Raw genomic sequence first — 18,973 nt, 5'->3', positions numbered from 1 at the left:
TAGCCTATCGTTCGTTTCCTCCCGTGGTTATCGCAGTCTTATTCATGAATCGTGATGTCATGCAATATACCTTTCCTTTTTGCACGCATCATGTTCTGCCCTGGTGTACGGATATTACTGCGATGAGTACGTACATTCTCACGTCAGTTCTCGGTGTGTGTGACTCGACACTCTAGGGACATGGACCATAAGGTGCGCACCCACATGAGCACGCCACCCATGATGCATGATGGGCACTGCCGCCGGGCAGACGGCCGTGTCAGAGCCTGTGCTAGTCGGAATCCCCAGCTTTGGGGCGCCGCGACTGGGACAGAGCACACGTTCGCGCGCCTAGATTGCGGGAAGGTGTGCGCGGGAGGGTTTGGGCAGATAGATGCCCTTCGCCAATCGGGGGCAGATACGCTCTTGCACTCGGGGCGCAGCGCGGAATTGGAGAGTGGGGCCCGTGGGAGGGGCACCTGCCAATGAGAGCACTGCATGCCAAGTCGTTCTGATTCGTTCTCGAAGATCCAGATGCTCTATCCTCCCCTTCGCCGGCAGATTTGCCAAATTCATGGATTAGTGGGCAAATCAGGGTCTGCTGTGGGCGCTCGCGCCGCACATGATGATTGATCTCCCTGAGAGACGGCCTCCGTCGTGATCGCCGCTGGAGCGATGTCTGGATCCGCGCGGACTTGTTTGAGGTTGGGTGGACGGGTGTCGAGGCTCGGGCTGCGCGCGGGTGCTCGCCCTTGCGAGATGTAAGAGACGTGTAGAGCCTTACGTGTGGGACGATTCGATCTGGCAGCGCGCCAGAGTCTGCACATATGATTCCCATCATGAGCACTCATCGACATCATGATAGTGATTGAATTCAACGCTGGATTACCACGCACGCTGCGCTTAGTGAACGTCTAGTGGACCCCCTTGTGAGAACTCCCGTGGGCGCAACGCGTTACAAAACTGCGTTAGCAAACACCTGGTGGCCGCGAGGATCGCCTGCTAGCTGGTGGTGGGCAAGGGCTAGCGGAGCGTGCAGACAACGCCGATCATGACGCCATTCATATCAGTCGTTATTATCGGTCATCTCGGGCAATTCTGACGCGAACATCAGAGATGTACGTCTGGAACGTCAGAACATCTGTGATGGTTGACTGAGTTCAGGTTGTCTTAGCGCTGACGGTAGAGCGCCGTGCACGGCGATTGTTGCTCGTCTTGAGACTCTTGATTAATTGACTTCTAGCATTCATTTATGGACCGCCGCAGAATGTGGAAGCATCACGAGGCTGAGATGGCGACATGCGGTCGCGAATTGAAGCAGGTAGGCTAGGGTCAGCTCAGGGTCAGAATGGTCAAGAGGACGGAGGTACAGTATCGACGCGGAAAGTGCACAAGGTCCCCGCGATCGGCAATTTCCGCAACATATTAACGCCACCAGTGGACGCGCCTGCATTTGTGCCTTTAGACTCGTATCCAGTCTCTAGGACAGTCGCTCCTATTCCTCCATCCGCTCCAGGCCTCGATTTTACTGGAAGAAAGAAGATAAAATGTGACAATTTACCTCTGCGACCCATGTCTCGCTCATGTCAAGCAGATCTGCCTGATCGCTGTCAGCTTTTAGACATATTACTTACGGCGGATGCTGTCGACGGCCATCTTAGGCGAATCCTTATGCGGTGGGTCTAAATGATGCATCGATGAAGGCAACTGTCACAAATCAAGCTTCCGAGACTCTATGGCGACATCAAACGGGGTGCGAATGGACACGACGGCTCCATCGATGCGTAATTACCCTCGCAAGAGCAGTCATCATGCTATCGTCAACTGCACGCGTTTCAGGACATGGGTCATGTTGCACACGAGCAACTTGGCTAATATACTTTGCGTTCACGGGATCAGCAAACATATCTGCCAAGTTCAATCGATCTCCCTTTCGCCGGGCCTATCAGCCAAAATAGAATTGGACAAGAATCCTCGCAGGTATCGTAAGATCATCTCCAAAATTAGTTTCAATAAACTGCTGCGATCTCCGAGCGCATTTACAAAGCTGACGTGTTGGACAATGCAGACCGCACTCATGCCGTTGCGCGGCGATGTCCTGCCCGCAGAACTATTGCACAAGAACGACTTGGCCAATATACTTTACGTTCACGGGACGAGCAAGCATATCTGCTAAGTTCGATCGGTTTCACTTTCGCCCTGTCAGCCAAAATAGAATTGGACAAGAATCCTCGCAGGTACCGTAAGATCACCCCCAAAAGTAGTTTCAATAAACTGCTGCGATCTCCGAGCGCATTTACAAAGCTGACGTGTTGCGCAATGCAGACCGCACTCATAGCATTGCGCGGCGATGTCCTTTCCGCGGAATTGTTCAAGCACAAGAGCGACTTGGCCAATATACTTTACGTCCACGAGGCGAGGAAGTATATGTACCCAATTCAGTCGATCTCGCTTTCGCCATGTCAGCCAAGATCGTCGCAATAGAATTGTACAAGTAGCCCTCGCAGGCATCGTAAAATCATCCCAAAAGCTGCTCCAATGGAGTGCTGGGATCTTCGAGCACTTTTACAAAGCTGAGGTGATGGGCAATGTATACTGCGCTCACAGCATTGCGCAGAGATGTTTCGCCCGCGGCGCATTATCGGTCATCGTTATCTGATGTCTAATGGCAGGCTTGCCGATACATAGTCAAACAAGCATTAGTCCGGTACATACATATCAAGGCCAGCAGTCCTCGTTCACACAACCCTGGGGTTTGAGCGGACGTCACGTTCGCCTCATTCCTCCGATCGGAGGGGCCTTACTAGACGCAAGTAGCTTACGTATTACCTCCAGAGGTAAGTAAAATGTATAGGTACGGTCGCAAACGTGATTCTGTTCTCCATGCTCCGATCGGAGGTATCATGAGTGGACAGCCTGGAGTCACCATTTAGACTGATTGACACAGGTCAGCGTACAAACTAAACATAGACTCTAAGTTCTCCGTACATTAATCAACCCTTAGCTCACAGCGTACGTTGATGGGCTCAATTATGGCATTCCAAATTGATGCCCGCCCGACCCCCGACAGGTGACGTGCACGATGCCCCTGAATAGTGATGCTTCGAGTATACAACTATCACTCGCCGCTCAAGGGCTCATCGCGTCTTGCGGTCTCACCGGCTCAAAATCTTGTAGGAGCACCCCGGACATTTCCCTCAGTTCCGAGGTTTGCCACCTTTGCTGACCATCGGCGACCTCCTTCCCTGTGGCGATAGGAACAGGCCACAATGAGTATATAAATAATACTCGTTCTCCCGCGAGATTCGCCCCTCAGGTACGCTCCGGATCTCGAGATCGCCTTCGTGGTTCTTCCGGTATCGCAACTTGGCCAGTGCGCGCGCTCGCTGCATTGATCTGTCAGATCGGGCTTACTCTGATCCTACAGCTGCGTCGTGTCCATACGCATACGAGTCTGCAAGGCAAGTTCCGGACCCCGCGTTGGTCGCAAGGAACGTCTACATACTCTGCCTGGAAGCGATTATGAAACAGGCTAAGCATCCTCAAACCGGGCGCCTCCGCTAACCGAGTTTGTGCGAATCTCCCTAGGCAATGAGTTCGAGGGTCCTGTTCTTTGCCTCTCGGCAACTTTACGCGCCACCACGAAGATGATTCAGCTATATGGGAGCGGTTACAGTGTACATTGACGCCAGACGGAACCGTCTTCATTGAGGTCTAATGATGCGCAGCTACACTAGGGTGCGTGCTAAGGCGATGTATCGCGACTTGCAGAAGACTAAGCTTTCGCGACTACGCCGTGTTTCCACTGCGGAGTACGATGACCGATGATTACTAGTCGAGGTTAGATGCGATGCCACTCCAGTACACACGCTCACGCCACACGCATGGCGGTGACAGCTGTTTTAGCGACGACATTTGAGCGACCCATATCCAACAGTGATTTGCGTATGACCACACAAATTCCTCGATTGTCTCGGCAGCGATTCCCTCTGACATCGCGTAACAATGCGAAGGGAATGCCTTTGATTTAAGTGGCTTTATTGAGCGAATGTTGACAGCCGGCGAGGGTGACGATCGTGAATTGTTCCTGTGGAACATGAAAGCGGCACTGATCTGGAGTATGCTCCGACACAAGCGAAGGGATTGTGAGGAAGTATGTCGTCATTACTCCTTGCCGCCATGCTGCTCTGACTCACAAGATAATATTTCTCTTTCCTCTATGTTCCGCTCATTAGAAATCAGGCGCCTCCGCGAAAGCCTGACAGTGCGTGAACTAATGCACGGAAAAATAGTTTATTGTGTGCCGCAATCAGTGTGCTTGCCATGATGAAGATGTTGTAAGATGGCAAAGACAAGGCACAGTATCTTTGGCGATAGCGCTGAATTAATCTAACACGCAAGGTATGCGGCAGCTGCGAACATCGGATGGCATCAGCGCCCCGCCCTGCCCTGTTCACTCTACTGTGAACTGCTTGTGAATTCATTACATCAGCGAGCGCGAGCGGACGTCCTTGAGATTCCTGCGTTCGAAGACTGTCCCTGGGCAGAGATGCACCCATCGGGCAATCTGAGAAGGCCTCCTATGAGAACCCGACTTGGTCACCGCGAGAGCCTCGTGACTGGATCCCCGACACCGCCGCTGTTAGGGAGGCCCAGCCGTAGCACAACAGGAGGACGGACTATACTCGTGCACAGAGCGCATCTTCGCCGACCTTGTTGCCCGGGCCACATGACAATGCGAGAGCGACCTCCGTGGTCTGCGGTACATCATCCTCATGGGGAACGAGTCGGTGGCGTTTCCTATCGGAGGAAGCTTGCGCAGTTGCTAGCGGCAACGTGGCCTCGTGTAAAGTCATATGAACCACACGAGTCTTATAAGTTCTCAAGCAGCGGAGGCGGATCCTAGTGTCGCCATAATGCCAGGACTGAACACTCTCCCGCCTTTTCCGGACGATGTGCCTACTCATCCGCTGCTCGTAGTGGACTATGAGCTCATCAAGGCCGGAGATGAGGATGAGATCAACAAATTATGGGACGCAGCGGCGCACCTCGGCTTCTGGTAGTGAGTAGCAAATGCGTCGGACTTGCAGACCAAATTATTGCTCACTCGCTTGTATCAGCTTGAAGAACCACGGCGCTGACGAGGAGGTGGCTCAGATGTTTGATATGGGGGATGAAACGATGCAGCTGCCTTTCGAGGAGAAGATGAAATATGAGCAGGGAGATGAGGGATTGTCCTGCGGGTACGTACTTGTTCTTCCTTCGCTACGGTATTTACCAATAGCATGATACACAGGTACAAGGCGCCCGGTGCAAACGCCACAGATGAGAGCGGTGCCCTAGACACCGCAGAGTTCATTAACATTGCCAAAGATGATGCATTAGCCTGGCCTGGCCACGTATATCGCACGTACCCCTCGACTGTTAATGCACGCATGGAGTTGACCATTATCCCGTTCGTGCGGAAGAGTCTTGAGGTGAATCGCACCTTGATAGACGTGCTCAATGAGAAACTGGGGCTCCCGAATGGCGCACTTTTGAAAAGGCATTCCCTCGACGAGCACAGCGGAAGCGAGGCGCGATGCATCCGGTCGCCTCCTATGCCTCCAGGATCACCGGATAACAAGGCAGCAATTGGCGGACACACAGATTTCGGGTCGTTGGTAAGCGCGACGAGCATCTCTTCGTGAACGATACAAACACCGTGATCACCAGTCGTTCCTGCACAATCGGCTTGGCGGGCTGCAGGTCATGGTACCAGGCACGGATACATGGCAATATGTGAAGGTCAGCGCGCCGATCCTCGCTATATGACTACCATGCTGAGAAGAGCATGCAGCCCATTCCCGGGCATGCGATCTGCAATCTCGGAGATGCCATGACGATCTTCAGCGGGGGTATCCTCAAGTCGAACCTACACCGCGTGATGTGAGTAAGAGAGAGGTCATCGATGATCTGCAATCGCACCGTAACCAGTGGGCTGCCCTTCTCATCGATGATCCACAGATCGCCCCCGAAGGAACAGGCAAAACATGTGCGCTGGTCGCTCGTGTTCTTCACGCGGCCGGGGAACTCTGTTGAGCTGCGCACGCTCGCGGACGAGAGCCCTCTTATCGCGCAAGCGGTTGCGGAGGACCCAGATAGGAGCTATCAGACGGGAGTCACTTCGAAAGACTGGTTCGCTAGGAGGATCAAGAATCAGAGAATCAAGAACAGGAAGGTGCGTCGCGATTCAGATGTTAGATGGAGTTTATGCAGACAAACTTCAATAGGGGCCAGAGACATGGCGTGCTAGCAGGGGTATGGAGCATCGACCCGCAGCAGCTTGAGCGTCGCAGACGTGGTGTCATTAAGGTGTATAGATAATTACGCGTACGCGTCAAACGTTGTATCCGAGCATATGCAGTTGCCGAGAAGGGTGGTCTTGTATTTACAAATTATACAGTAGTGATACATCCAATGCTATCGATCATGAACGTCAGGTAAATCGGTCAGGTTTCGGAAGGAAATACACCAACAATGAACGAGAAGTAAGGTGTCCGTAAAAGTGTAGCCGATTATAGTCCACTTTAAAGGACATGGACTGCATCTGTTGGGAGAAGACCGCCGTGAGCGCACGATGCTGAGGCAATCCGCATTGGACACTCACCCAATATGCCAGGGGGAAGCATGATCACTTCACGCATCGCGCTAATCTCGTGCTCCGCGATCTCCTCAGCATCTTTCCAGAAGATGGAGGTGGTGTCGATCCTTGCTTCTGGTATGGACCCACTGAGGTACACATGTGCAGGAATCGCTGTTGCGATGCCGCTTGATGAGGGCAACGTGAGCTTGACTAGCATGTGCGGAGGCTCCATCGGTGTCTCAGATACGTGAGATATCTCACTGTGACTGCGGATCAGCGGGGAGCGAAATCCTGCGAGAGAGCATGGGGGCGTACGAGAGAATCACCGCTGTGAACGCATACTTTCTAGCCTTCTTGATTCGGAGCGTCGCGAAGCAGAAGTCGTCCACCATTTGCACGATGTTAGCGTATGCATCTCGCTTGGCGGGCTTGTCGCAGAATATGAGCCTTATTCTTGATTTTGGGAGATCGAGAAAGTAGTATGGAGGTATGACGTTGAGACGGTGGGCCTCGCGGATAGGATGAGCAACGTTACTTTGAATCTCATAAAGCCGCATGATGGTAGTTGAAGCGTTGACAGAAAGAGGCTGTCAAGGTGGCCTTTAATCGAGGGCCTAGGGACGGGTAAGCAGTGTTTAAAGTTCATCGCGGGCATGACTGAGCCGAGGTCGCCAGTACGATACAATAAGCATATGCAGGACAATGAAGAGGTTTATCGGAAGATAAGGACCTAAGGTAGAACAACGACACAATCTTCTGCGAAATATATCAACCTTCCAGCTTCACGTCCGACCACCCGGCGGCGGATGGAGACAATGGTAGGTTGCGTTGACAACTGCGAGAACAAGCTGGAACACACCGTCACGGAGATTTGAAAGGATCTCGAGTGATCTGAGATACACTCCTATTCGCTGGCATTGCGGCGCAGCAGATACACAACGGTACGTTAACAATTGTGGGCGGTGACTGGGTGTTAAACGTGTCCAGCCAGCAAGAACAATCAATTGAGGCGCATGTCCAGCGACAGGAAAGCAACCACTTTTTTCTTGAAACCTCGCGAAAGCCCGCATTGACCGCAGAGATTGCTGAGACAAAGCAAGATGATCGTGGATTGTGGCCAAGTCCGCGGCGGCTGCTTGGCCCCGTGGCGTGAGAAATCTCATCGTTGTCATAAGACATTCCAAAAACGGTAACCATGATGGTTTGCATAAATCGCTCAAGTTTCAGGATTTAGGTCCATGCTCGTTCCTGACGAAGTACTCAAATGCTTCGGGAACAGTATCACGCTAGAGGTATTTAGTTGTGAAACAAAGTCTCGCGGATACTAAGTGGCGCATTCCATCATTTTGTACCCGAGCCACCAAGACCTCTCACGGCGGGCAACTCGGACTTCAGTGATATGGTTCATAGGCTACCATTAGCGTTATCGGAGCTTCCAAACATAATGTGAACGTTCAATTGATGTGTCCGCTGTTCGATTCTTTGTCAGAAAGAGAGTCTCTCCGAGTCTGAATGTGGCGTCAAGTACAACACTAATCATTCCGAACACGCCCGCCCGGATGTTCAACGTGGTGGAGGCGTGGAGAGATGTAATCTATTCGAAGGTTTGAATGAGTACGCCAGTGTGCCGAGAAAGGTATCAGCGCTCACTACAGGAGTGTCCGCGATTAGCCTCATGCAGGTTTCAATGAATTTTCCACAGATAGACTGTCCCTGTTTGAATTGCTACAGATATAATGTCAGAACTAAATACGTGCTACTCACGGTTCACTAAACGTTACGCTTTCGAATAGTTTCACAGCGCCTGGGGTAAGATAAACAGAGATCAGTAAGACCATCTTCCCAGCTCACGGGGCAGCCACGAAGAACTGATCTGTCAGCACAGGCAAGAGCCATCTGAAACAGCACACCAAAGAAAGCAATCTATTGAACGTGTCCACATTCCAGTGCTGCGAGCCGCCTCAAATAGCGCACAAAACTCATGTTCCGCTAGCTCTTCGGAGTCCGTCCGATACACAAACGCCGTGTCGTCTTTCACTCCCGGAACATAGCCGACAATGTAGTTGCATGCCGAGAATTCTCTCATCGTTGCGACAGATGGCGCCAAGACGAGCTTGATCGGGATGTGTGCGGGCTCCATTGCTCATCAGAGTTGGATAACACCCAAAGATGAACGTACTATACCCGAAGCCGTGAAAGCATCAGGTGGGCGCACCAGATGATTACTGCGATGTCCAATTGCTTCGCTCCCTTTTTCTTTAGGGTATATTGGCAGAAGGCATCGATGGCATGGACGATATTGGCATACGGCCCGCGGATGTGGAGCTGTCGCATGATACAAGTCGTGTTACGGCCTGTTGGGGCTTCGTGAATGTAGCACCGTGGAGTAGCATTGATCACATGTGCGCATGCGGGTACGAGATTCACCTGCCTCCTGAACGACTTCGCTCGCTCGGTGGTGCGGTTTGACTTCTCGAAGGCTGACACCGGATGTACTATGCGTAGAGGGATCATGTTCAGCGAGAAGTTGCTGCACAAATTGCAATAATGTTGTACAATACAAGCGAGATATGAGTGATGGACGAAAAACCAACGTGCCGGCTCTCGATGGAACAATAGTAGCCAGTCGCTTGCTGTCATTCTGTGTCGCCTACACTGCGTGGTGGTGCGTTGCAGGTTGCGTGATGTTGTGACAGAATCATGTAGATTGAGGTTCCCGCTCGCTTTGAGACAACGTTTGAGATTGTGGGACTTTGTCATGTCCGTCTCTCACTGTCATAAGCTATCGGTGATCAGTGTGGTAGAGTTCAGATATGGATTAATTCGCAATGTTCGACTGTAGCTGAGTTATCGAGGCCCGCACCTGTCCTTAATACCTAGATCTCCCTCATGTGCTTGATCTCGTACGAGCCATTGCGCGTTAATGCGTCGACCCACCGAGACAGCAGGCGCGTGCGACAGACCTCGCGAAGACAAACACGCACGTGATCGCGTAATACACGTCGCGTCGCGGGTCCTGCGCGGCCCGCCGCGCGCTACACCTCCGAAATGATATACGAAGCATGTCCTCGAGCACACCCACCGGCTATTACCCTAGAGGTCGGTCAAATTTCCGCGCTCTCGAGGTAGAAGCTGCCTTACGAGCTGGTTATTGCCAAGTCGGCGGAGCGGAGTGATTGGGCTTTGGGGGAGTTCGTCCCCACGCGAGGTCGTAAGTTGAGCTACGGGCTGCCATGGTGACCATTCATGTTTAGGTCTCCCTGGAATGATGTTAAGTACCTACGGTGCGCGTCCCTCCACTCGCAGACTTGTCCCTTTGTCTCGCAACTTGACGTCGGTGTTGGCAGTGCCATTGTTTCTGTACAAGTCGTAGGTTTGGATCGCCATGAGACCAGCAGCGCTACGATTGCCCCTCTACATCGCGCTAGTATGTCCGACCGAGCTTCCAGATGCAATTTGATATCTCTGCGGATTGTGACTTTGTATTGTCTTCACAGTGGATATTTTCCATCATCCTTCTGATCTTGACGGCGGTGAGGCTCAACTATACACTCCATTTACCGAAGGGAGACCCGCTCGATGGAGGGACCGACTTTTACGGTACGCAGCAAAGGATGGACGTCTGTATTAGCTGCGCTGACGGCCGTTGGGACTACATAGACCCCATAGTGGCAGAGCTGCTGGTTTGCTCTGTGCTCACGCTCGGGTTCGCGCTCTTTGTGTGAGTCGGCTATTTCATTCTGTCAGTGTACGCTGCTGAACGCGACGTAGGTTCCGGCCTCCTGTGTCGCTGTTCGCTCATTTATTTCCCGACGTCTCGATCGTGGTGATCGAGGTGATCGCCCTCGCCGTTCTCTGGTTCCTCTGGCTCATCGGGTCCGGGATCGCAACTGTGAGCACACTGACCCCCCACTGCTCCCACTACATCCATCCGCCTCCTTTCGACTTCTAACGGAAACAACCCGCAGAGCATCTGGCCGAACCTCTCGTGGTGCTATCAGTACTCTGCGTGTCGCGTTCTGTCGGCGATGACGGCGTTCGCGTGGCTCGGCTGGCTGGCGCTGTGTGGGCTGCTGGTTGTGGGGATGTTTGCTGTTCTGCAGAAGAGGCGGGCACCGCAGTTTACTGTGGAGATTGTGCAGAGCACGGCGCAGACTCCGTCTGTTATGACGCAGGTGTAGTGCGCCGTGGCCGCGTGATGGTGTTGTAATGGTTATGGACAGTTGTATTGATGGACTTTGAGGAAGCCTGCTTTGACGATTTATTGTAACAGTCGTGTAGTTGCTGATACTAGATCCGTGTTGTATGCAGCGTTCTTTCCTCTGCGTTTATATAGATAATCAAACAAACGAATGCTGTGACCAAGCTGGTTTCATAAGGAGGAGATTAGTTGACGAAAGATCACGGGTCACCGGTGTACGCGATCGAGAGAGGCGACGCGGCGAATTCCCGGAAACATACGCGCTGCCTTGTACGCCCTGCACTGCGTTCCTTGCCCGCCGCGGTCCGTGCATAGCTCGCCTCGGACCGCTGTGAGCAGGTGTGCTCTCTGCTGACCGCCCTTTTCTCTCCGCCATGTTACGCCCATGTGCTCGTCTCTTCGTCCCCCACGGTACCTCGTTCTCGCTGCATCCCTGGCCGTGCTCGAGCTATATACACACGCGATGATCTCGCCGAACTGCTGGCGACGTCAGTTCCAACTACCTACTAGCTGAAAGCAGGTGTGAAGCCATGCGCGCCGTCTTTTGGCTCTCTGTCGCGCCGCTCTTCCTCGTGTTCTCCGGATTCGTCAGTGCTTTCTCTCATAGACGCTACACGCGCGAGCCCCTCGATGTCAACGAGGGCCTTCACTTTCCTCTTCATGCCCGCGGGACTAACCTCGATGGATCTCTTCCGACCTACAAGAACGCGAGCGCGAGCATCGAGGACCGCGTCGCTGACCTTTTGCCGCGCATGACGCTCGACGAGAAGGTCGCGCAACTGTGAGTACCGCGGCAGTCAGGCTCATTTTGGCTGACCTTCGTGCAGCATTCAAGGCGATATCGATGGCTGGATGAATACGGATCCTACTAACGATACTCTTGCATACAACGAAACTGGCCTGGTGAGTCCATCTCCTTCGTCTCACGATCTGCAAGTGGTGCGCCCGTCGCCATGGATAGCATATTCTCAACTTCTGCCCTTTGCAGATCGAAGAGCTCACAACGCGCAACGGCGCAATATGGGGAGGATACCTGATGTCTTGGGAGAAGTGGGTGTATGCGATCACCATCGGCCAGCGGTACCTCATGGAAAATACCACGCTCGGCATCCCCGCCATCGTCCAGAGCGAAGGTACGCCCACTTTCACATACCTCGCATATCCACTTCTCATCCTTTCGCACCGCAGGCCTACATGGCTTCACGAACAACGGGACCACCTGGCCCTCGCCAATCGGGCTGGCCGCATCGTTCAACGCGCCACTCCTGCGCGCCGCCGCGCACACGATAGGCACCGAAGCCGAGGCGCTCGGCTTCTCGCAGCTGTTCGCGCCTGTGCTCGATCTCAGCCGCGAGCTCCGCTGGGGCCGCGTCGAGGAGAATTTTGGCGAAGACCCGTTCTTGACGGGTGAGATGGGCCGCGCGTACGTGCGCGGCGTGCAGGAGGGCACGAGGCGGAATGTGAGTGGGGAAGCGGTGGCGCGCATGGCGGCGACCTGTAAGCATTTTGCTGCATATGGCTCGCCTCAGGGTGGTTTGTGAGTTGCATTGTGTGGTTAAAGGTTGCTACAGCGCTGATCGGGGTTTCACAAAATAGAAACCTTGCGCAGGTTTCAGGAGGAGAACGTGAGATGCGGACGTATTATCTGCGCCCATTTCATCGCGCATGTGCGGGATTCGACGGTGGGAGCATCGCGCTGAGTCTGATGAGCGCATACGCGAGCTATGATGGCATCCCCGATGTCTCGAGTTACCGTGAGTATCTGCACACCTCACTTGTCGCATCCTTGCTCATGGCGCACAGACCTGCTCACGGAGATCGTAAGTCCTCGCACTTAACACCGTCACGAGCGCAGTTGAACATCGTGGCTGGCAGCTGCGCGACGAATGGGACTACCCCTACTTCGTCACGACGGACGCAGGCTCGCCGGACTTGCTCATTACATGGCACATGACATGCACAACAAGGAAGTGCGCCGCGAAGCAGGTCCTGGAGAACGGAATCCAGATGGAGATGGGAGGCGGGAGCTATACGTATGAGACCCTTCCCGGTGAGTTGTTCGTGGACGGAGGTGGTATGGAACAAAGCTGACGCGTGTCGCGCTGCAGATCAGGTTGCGGCGGGCACTGTGGACGTCGAGTATATTGACGAGACGGTCGTGACGATCTTGCGGACAAAATTCGCACTGGGCCTCTTCGAAAGCGAGTATTTGTCGTCTCCGCCATTACCGGTGTACACATGACGATCCCTCGCACAGACCCGTACCCGTACCCGGACTACACGTCGATGTTGCGCACGCCTGAGACGCGCGCGCTGCTGCACCAGATGGAAAAGGAGCAGATCGTGCTGCTCGAGAACCATCACAACACGCTGCCGCTCAGCAAGAACATCTCCTCCGTCGCGCTCATCGGGCCGCAGGTGAACCGCGTCTCGGTACGTCCTCCCCACTCATACACATCTCTACCTTGCACGCCGACTGCTTACTTGCAGTTCGGCGACTACGTCTTTTACAACGCGACGCTGAATGGGATCTCGCCGCTCCAGGGTTTTGAGGAACTGCTCGCAAACACTTCTGTGAAGATCAACTTTGCGCAGGGATGCGAGCTTTGGTCGGAGGACGAGTCGCAGTTCCCCGAGGCGGTTGCGGCGGTGGAGGCGTCGGACGTGGCGGTCGTCATGGTTGGCACGTGGTCGCTTGACCAGACGCTCCTGTGGGAGCCGGGCACGAACGCGACGACGGGAGAGCATGTCGATTTGAGCAGCCTCGCGCTCGTGGGTGCGCAGGGAAGGCTTGTGCAGGCTGTGAAGGCGGCGGGGAAGCCGACGGTCGTGGTGTTTGTGAGTGGGAAGCCGGTTGCGGAGCCATGGATTAAGGATAGTAAGTGGTCTTTTTGTGGTGCAGCATACATAGGCGCGGAGTAGGGTGTCTGATGGGGATGTGTGGTCTGTGTAGATGCCGACGCGGTCGTGCAGCAGTTTTATCCCGGTGAGCTTGGTGGGCTCGCCATTGCGGAAATTATCTTTGGTGATGCGAACCCCTCGGGTGAGTACGGTGTTCACTGGCACGGTGATGGTCGAGCCAATTTTTATGAATTGGTAGGTAGGCTCCCGGTGTCTTTCCCGCGTTCGGTTGGCACGACGCCTGCGTTTTATAATTACCTAAAGGACGGGCGGCCGGTGGACCCTGGGTATGTCACGCCGAATGGGACGCTCATGTTTGGGCACCAGGTGCGTGGCACGGAATGCATGACGGAAGGAATAGGCTGACCTTCGATTATTGGATTGTAGTATGTGTTGAATACGCCCGTCCCGTTGTGGAGCTTCGGGCACGGTCTGAGCTATACGACTTTCAAGTAGTCAGTGGTTCAGATCGACGTCCTGAGGAGGTGCTGATGCCCGCTTCGAAACATAGCTCAAATCTGGAGCTGTCGTCGGATGTGATCAGCACGATGGACAACTTCAATGTTACGGTGACGGTGCATAATACTGGCACGGTGGACGGGAAGGAGGTCGTGCAGGTGAGTGCTCACCGCGGCTCGAGGTGGTATGCGAAGGGTGCTGATGGCGGGAATGGCAGGTTTATATCACGGATGATTATGCCTCGGTCGTCACTCCGAACCAGTTCCTCGCGGCGTTCGGGAAGGTGTTCATCTCGTGAGTGACGAGGTTTGATACGCTGGTGATCCGGTCGTTGTTGATGTATGGTGGAACGGCAGTGCGGGAGGCTCGGAGACGGTGACGATGCAGGTCAACTCATCGCAGTTGTCGTTGTGGTCCATGAGGGGCGAGTCTGTCGTCGAGCCGGGGAATTTTACTGTGAAGGTTGGGACGTCTGCGACGACGTATCTGAATGCGACTCTTGTGGCGGTGTGATGCGAGTGTGTGCGTGCGGAGTTGATGGTAACAAAATAGGCGTGCTCTTGGAGGGTGTGTACGTTGGATTGGGGACTTTGTAAGTGTATCGCGTGGTGCGCTGTGCACTTTGGGATGATTATGGGATTTATTGTAGAGAATGCCTCATGTAAAATCATACACAGACGAATGTACAGGAACAAGCGCATATCGTCATTAAGGTCATTGGATGAAGTCGAGAGAGAAAAATCATGCTCTATGCCTTGATTATAATCAGACCAAGGTCAAAAAGTCAACATGGAGGTAAGGAACCTCATCTTCCGAAGGAAGTAGATTGGAGTACCAGTAGAGTGTTGGGCACGCACTGAATGTCAGTCAAAGGCGCCGCTGTAGGACCATATCCTTTTATCGAGACTCCACCTTGGAATTAAACGTAGTAGATTCTGCCAGCTGCAGAAGGAACAGAGAAAGTCTTGTAAAGGCTCGCCAGCCTGGACGCATGGTCTCTGATTGGAAGATGACCGTATAGATTTCAACTTTGGTATTCAAGCTCGAGCTTCAAAGCTTTAAGATCAGCGGCGCGGTCGATACACTAACTTGGAAGTAAGCAAACTGGCCAATGCTGTATCGTAAGCCGGCTTCAGTTCAACCGTAGTGTGTATCATAGTCGGAGTTTCAAACTCCTATACTGAACGCCTGCACCCGTCTCCTTAGCTCCTACCCGTCTCCCTCCTCGCAGTACTTCAAGCTCGACCGCACCTCACCATGTCCACACCCGATGAAAGCCTCCACGCCTTCGGCGCACGTCGCTCACAATGCCCTCCCGCCTCCTTCTACCGCCTCCGCATCGCGGTCGTCGCGTATAGCGCCACACTCGCACATCAAAGGCCTTGGCCTCACTCCCGAGGGCTTTGCGAATGCAGATGCTGCAGGGTTCATCGGACAGACGAATGCGCGCGAGGTAACTCATTTTACAGATTGGTCTGGAGATATGGACAAATGAGCAGTCGGTGACACGCCGTCTCTAGGCCTGCGGAGTGGTCGTCGAGCTCGTCAAGTCGCGCAAGTTCTCTGGACGCGCTCTTCTGCTCGTCGGTGCGCCGGGTACAGGAAAAACGGCACTCGCCCTTGCTATCTCGCACGAACTCGGTGCGAAGGTCTCATTCTGTCCTATGGTTGGCTCGGAAGTGTACAGCACGGAAGTCAAAAAGACGGAGGTTCTCTCAGAAGCATTCCGTCGCGCTATAGGCAAGTCTCCTCTCGTCTGTGGCTCATTACCATTTCTCACGTACTTGATCACCAGGCTTGCGGATAAAGGAAACAAAAGAGGTATATGAGGGTGAAGTGACGGAGCTCTCGCCGGCGGAGTCCGAGAACCCTCTGAGTGGGTATGGAAAGACCGTCTTTCATGTCATCGTTGGGCTCAAGACAGTCAAGGGCACGAAGCAGCTGCGGCTGGACCCGAGCATATACGAGGCTTTCCTCAAGGAGAAGATCGTAGTCGGTGATGTGATCTACGTCGAAAAAGATTCAGGTGCTGTGAAGGTACGTACGCGTGTTGATCATATTGACCATTATCGTTGACTCTTGTAGCGGGTTGGACGCTCAGACGCATATGCGTCATCTTATGATTTGGAGTCGGAGACGTATGTTCCTCTGCCAAAGGGCGAGGTACGCAAGCGCAAGGAGCTCGTGCAGGACGTGACGCTCGGTGATCTCGATGCGGCAAATGCGCGACCGCAGGGTGGCCAGGACATCATGAGCGTGATGGGCAGTCTCATGAAGAGCGGCCGAACAGAGGTGACGGAAAAGCTGCGCCGAGAGGTGAACAAGGTCGTCAAGAACTATGTCGACCAAGGCGTCGCCGAGGTCGTCCCGGGTGTGGTGTTCATCGATGAAGTGCATTCTCACATGTGCTAGGTGCCGGCCAGGGGCTGATGGGTCTTTCATCAGGTGCACATGCTTGATATTGAGTGCTTTACGTACCTCAACGCTCTGCTAGAGTCTCTCATGGCGCCAACAGTGATTCTCGCTACTAACCGAGGCAACTCGCTCGTCCGGGGAACGATCGATCTTGTGGCACCACATGGGATCCCAGTCGATCTTCTTGATCGGTGCGTTAACACCTCTTGGAGGCAGTGACGGACAGGTTAATCGATATCAACTACTCATTCAAAAGATGCCTCATCGTTAAAACGGACGGATACACCCACGAAGAGGTTGCGAAGGTCGTCCAACTCCGCGCTGGTGTCGAAGGTCTGCAACTCGGCCGCGGCGTCCTCGACAAACTTGCACAGCGCGGCGAGACGAGCTCACTCCGGTAAGTCATTATCAATACATCTTTGCATGGTCGATTCAGACATGTCGTGGTTCACCTCGCTCGCCATAGGTACGCACTGCAGCTCCTCACACCTGCCTCGATTCTCGCAGGTTTGGCTGGCCGCAAGCAGATCGAGCTGGAGGACGTCAACGAGATGGGTGAGCTCTTCATGGATGCGAAGACAAGCGCGGCGGTAATTGGCACGGAGGGCGGGTTCAATGCGGATAAGACGCTGTAATGCTTGCACGTGTGCGAGCGGATGGTGGTATGTAGCACCCGGTACGTGGGTAGCTTGGTGATTGGCGACGACAGCTGATTCAGTGCCGTTCCATCTGTCGCAGGTAGGGCGTGAATGCGAAGGAGCTTGAGCAAAATATCGACGGGCCTGGCATGGTCCGTCTGCTTCATACATAGCAGTACTGATCCCCGATGTATTAGATCCTCGAGGCGTGCAACATGACCCGCACGCTCAATTTAATGTGGATAAGCACGCTCGATTTAATTAAATTTTGCTGCTAGCGCGGTCCCTGAGCATTTGACTGGTGCTGGTATGAGCGGCTATGTCTATGTGCATGTCATGTTGGGTGTGGAAGTCGCTTTCTAGCGTGCAGTCTCGCTATGGCTGGAGGATCCGCGCCGACGGGCTCGGGCTCGGGCTTGGGCAACGCATTAGGTGTGTATTGATTTGTCTTGAGCTGTTGGTCGGGGCGATTACCTGGATCAAGTTATTTCGAGCAACTGCGCAAGTACCCTCACACTCGTTTCAGGTGCGTTTAGCTCGACACACGGTGCTTCTGACGATGCTCACCGGTATGACTCCATTCGGACATGCTCAAAGCACATAGCTCGCAATGGCCGAATGAGATCTGCCTTGGCTGTGCAGGCCGCTGCCTTAGAAGGAGCACAATCGAGATTGTCCTGCGATTCGGAGCGTTCTGCATTCATTCGCGCGGATCCAGGTTGTGTCGCTGCTTCTCTGATCCCACTGAGTCTTCCTCGCATTAATTTATAAGCGGCTCAGGACTGCATCGATCGGGACGCCATCAGCTACCGCCCTAGTTTCCATGACATGGCGAACGCCTGACGGCCAATTGGGGTCGCCTGCATGAAACGGTGACATTGTTCGATAGCACCGACCTACCAACGTGCGCGGTACTCCATCGGTGGTTCATTCCTTCTGTTCAAGTGGTAGGCAGGTGGGTGACCTCGAAATGCCGCCGTGAGCATTCTCATACCACCTGGCTCTGCTGATCTTGCCAGAAGAAGCTTCTTTTGTGAAGCTGCGCGGAGTTTTGCGGGGCCCATGCTTCACCTTCTTTACAATCTGGAGATGGGATATGTCCGCCGGATTAATGAGGACATCGCAATCAGGATGGCCAGGGATGGAAGACGTCCTGGGCGTCGAAGGCAGTCAGCCGACCCAGTCTGACCCCACGCACTTCCCACGACTCTCCGTCGACGGTGCTGGTGCCGCAGGGACCGCCCCGGCTGTGGGACTGGTGCAGTCGTGAATGGCTGGTCATCACGGCAGATGACTTCGCTGCGGTCGTCCGGATCTGGAGCAGTGCACTGATCATGACAGCGGAGAGACACTCATCGGATTGTGATACGAGGCTTGTGGGCAGTGAAATATTCTAGTGCTGACCCAGATCCGCCTCCGCCTCCTATCTCTCCAAATGCACCTATACACAAGGGCATTTGGATTGAACTCGTGTGCCGCGGCTGATCTCACATGTGTTCACAGCGAAGGTAGCCCAGGCTGGTCATGTCTCGCACGATCGGTTTCAGAATCATATCGAGGACCTTCTCGGATGACACAGGTACTATACATGCTCGTCTTGGCGACCAGCAAGGCATGCAGAGACATCGCACAACACTCTCATATCAGCGCCAAAACTTTCACCAAGGCATGTGCCAATGTACGTTCAGAATTGAATCATGGCGGGCCCGCGCGCGGTCGAACCTGCGCTTTGTCCAGGGGCGCCGCCACAGGCGA

General features: G+C 53.9%; 7 protein-coding genes across 7 annotated transcripts; 4 read left to right on the top strand and 3 right to left on the bottom strand.

Moving 5' to 3' along the window:
- Nucleotides 1–115: 115 nt before the first annotated feature.
- On the bottom strand, nt 116–1,023 carry LAESUDRAFT_38639 (uncharacterized protein). Its single transcript, XM_040902272.1, has one exon. It carries the CDS (start codon nt 818–820, stop codon nt 272–274), a length of 549 nt encoding a protein of 182 aa, XP_040770798.1. The 5' UTR covers nt 821–1,023; the 3' UTR covers nt 116–271.
- A 3,872-nt stretch (nt 1,024–4,895) lies between these two features.
- On the top strand, nt 4,896–6,308 carry LAESUDRAFT_638724 (Clavaminate synthase-like protein; the record flags this gene model as incomplete). Its single annotated transcript, XM_040903486.1, has 7 exons — nt 4,896–5,041; nt 5,100–5,222; nt 5,276–5,642; nt 5,695–5,766; nt 5,819–5,907; nt 5,986–6,199; nt 6,252–6,308. The coding sequence occupies 7 exons, from the start codon at nt 4,896–4,898 to the stop codon at nt 6,306–6,308; spliced, it is 1,068 nt and encodes a 355-aa protein (XP_040770797.1).
- Nucleotides 6,309–6,548: 240 nt separating this feature from the next.
- Nucleotides 6,549–7,161, bottom strand: LAESUDRAFT_710303 (uncharacterized protein; the record flags this gene model as incomplete). Its single annotated transcript, XM_040906755.1, has 3 exons — nt 6,549–6,601; nt 6,629–6,870; nt 6,920–7,161. The coding sequence occupies 3 exons, from the start codon at nt 7,159–7,161 to the stop codon at nt 6,549–6,551; spliced, it is 537 nt and encodes a 178-aa protein (XP_040770796.1).
- A 1,116-nt stretch (nt 7,162–8,277) lies between these two features.
- LAESUDRAFT_710302 (uncharacterized protein) lies at nt 8,278–9,364 on the bottom strand (the record flags this gene model as incomplete). The annotated part of the gene is made up of 5 exons (XM_040906754.1): nt 8,278–8,329; nt 8,369–8,408; nt 8,579–8,738; nt 8,831–9,134; nt 9,195–9,364. The coding sequence occupies 5 exons, from the start codon at nt 9,362–9,364 to the stop codon at nt 8,278–8,280; spliced, it is 726 nt and encodes a 241-aa protein (XP_040770795.1).
- Nucleotides 9,365–9,663: 299 nt separating this feature from the next.
- Nucleotides 9,664–10,947, top strand: LAESUDRAFT_719641 (uncharacterized protein). Its single transcript, XM_040907671.1, has 6 exons — nt 9,664–9,888; nt 9,952–10,031; nt 10,102–10,204; nt 10,265–10,325; nt 10,376–10,496; nt 10,573–10,947. Exons 2-6 carry the CDS (start codon nt 9,990–9,992, stop codon nt 10,783–10,785), a joined length of 540 nt encoding a protein of 179 aa, XP_040770794.1. The 5' UTR covers nt 9,664–9,888; nt 9,952–9,989; the 3' UTR covers nt 10,786–10,947.
- Nucleotides 10,948–11,335: 388 nt separating this feature from the next.
- On the top strand, nt 11,336–14,865 carry LAESUDRAFT_740412 (glycoside hydrolase family 3 protein; the record flags this gene model as incomplete). Its single annotated transcript, XM_040911078.1, has 17 exons — nt 11,336–11,392; nt 11,429–11,586; nt 11,633–11,708; nt 11,794–11,938; nt 11,994–12,342; nt 12,402–12,559; nt 12,609–12,625; nt 12,681–12,855; nt 12,914–13,006; nt 13,063–13,238; nt 13,296–13,683; nt 13,759–13,848; nt 13,906–14,033; nt 14,094–14,161; nt 14,218–14,323; nt 14,383–14,459; nt 14,522–14,865. The coding sequence occupies 17 exons, from the start codon at nt 11,336–11,338 to the stop codon at nt 14,676–14,678; spliced, it is 2,418 nt and encodes an 805-aa protein (XP_040770793.1). The 3' UTR covers nt 14,679–14,865.
- A 480-nt stretch (nt 14,866–15,345) lies between these two features.
- LAESUDRAFT_719637 (TIP49-domain-containing protein) lies at nt 15,346–17,449 on the top strand. Its single transcript, XM_040907670.1, is given in 9 exon segments — nt 15,346–15,376; nt 15,390–15,618; nt 15,686–15,905; nt 15,961–16,202; nt 16,251–16,556; nt 16,611–16,771; nt 16,837–16,977; nt 17,047–17,242; nt 17,319–17,449. 7 exon segments carry the CDS (start codon nt 15,436–15,438, stop codon nt 17,213–17,215), a joined length of 1,422 nt encoding a protein of 473 aa, XP_040770792.1. The 5' UTR covers nt 15,346–15,376; nt 15,390–15,435; the 3' UTR covers nt 17,216–17,242; nt 17,319–17,449.
- The last annotated feature ends 1,524 nt before the right edge of the window (nt 17,450–18,973 follow it).

Source organism: Laetiporus sulphureus (assembly GCF_001632365.1).
Source record: "Laetiporus sulphureus 93-53 unplaced genomic scaffold LAESUscaffold_1, whole genome shotgun sequence".
Taxonomy (NCBI): Eukaryota; Fungi; Basidiomycota; class Agaricomycetes; order Polyporales; family Laetiporaceae; genus Laetiporus; species Laetiporus sulphureus.
This window is presented reverse-complemented; position numbering and strand designations above follow the sequence as displayed.

Coding starts and splice junctions, on each gene's coding strand:
- LAESUDRAFT_38639 (XM_040902272.1), bottom strand. CDS start 820: ATGATGGGAATCATATGTGCAGACTCTGGCGCGCTGCCAGATCGAATC.
- LAESUDRAFT_719641 (XM_040907671.1), top strand. CDS start 9,990: ATGAGACCAGCAGCGCTACGATTGCCCCTCTACATCGCGCTA. Junction 10,205..10,264: donor TGGAGGGACCGACTTTTACG/GTACGCAGCAAA, acceptor GGGACTACATAG/ACCCCATAGTGGCAGAGCTG. Junction 10,326..10,375: donor CTCGGGTTCGCGCTCTTTGT/GTGAGTCGGCTA, acceptor AACGCGACGTAG/GTTCCGGCCTCCTGTGTCGC.
- LAESUDRAFT_719637 (XM_040907670.1), top strand. CDS start 15,436: ATGAAAGCCTCCACGCCTTCGGCGCACGTCGCTCACAATGCCCTCCCG. Junction 16,557..16,610: donor GTGTGGTGTTCATCGATGAA/GTGCATTCTCAC, acceptor GTCTTTCATCAG/GTGCACATGCTTGATATTGA. Junction 16,772..16,836: donor CCAGTCGATCTTCTTGATCG/GTGCGTTAACAC, acceptor CTCATTCAAAAG/ATGCCTCATCGTTAAAACGG.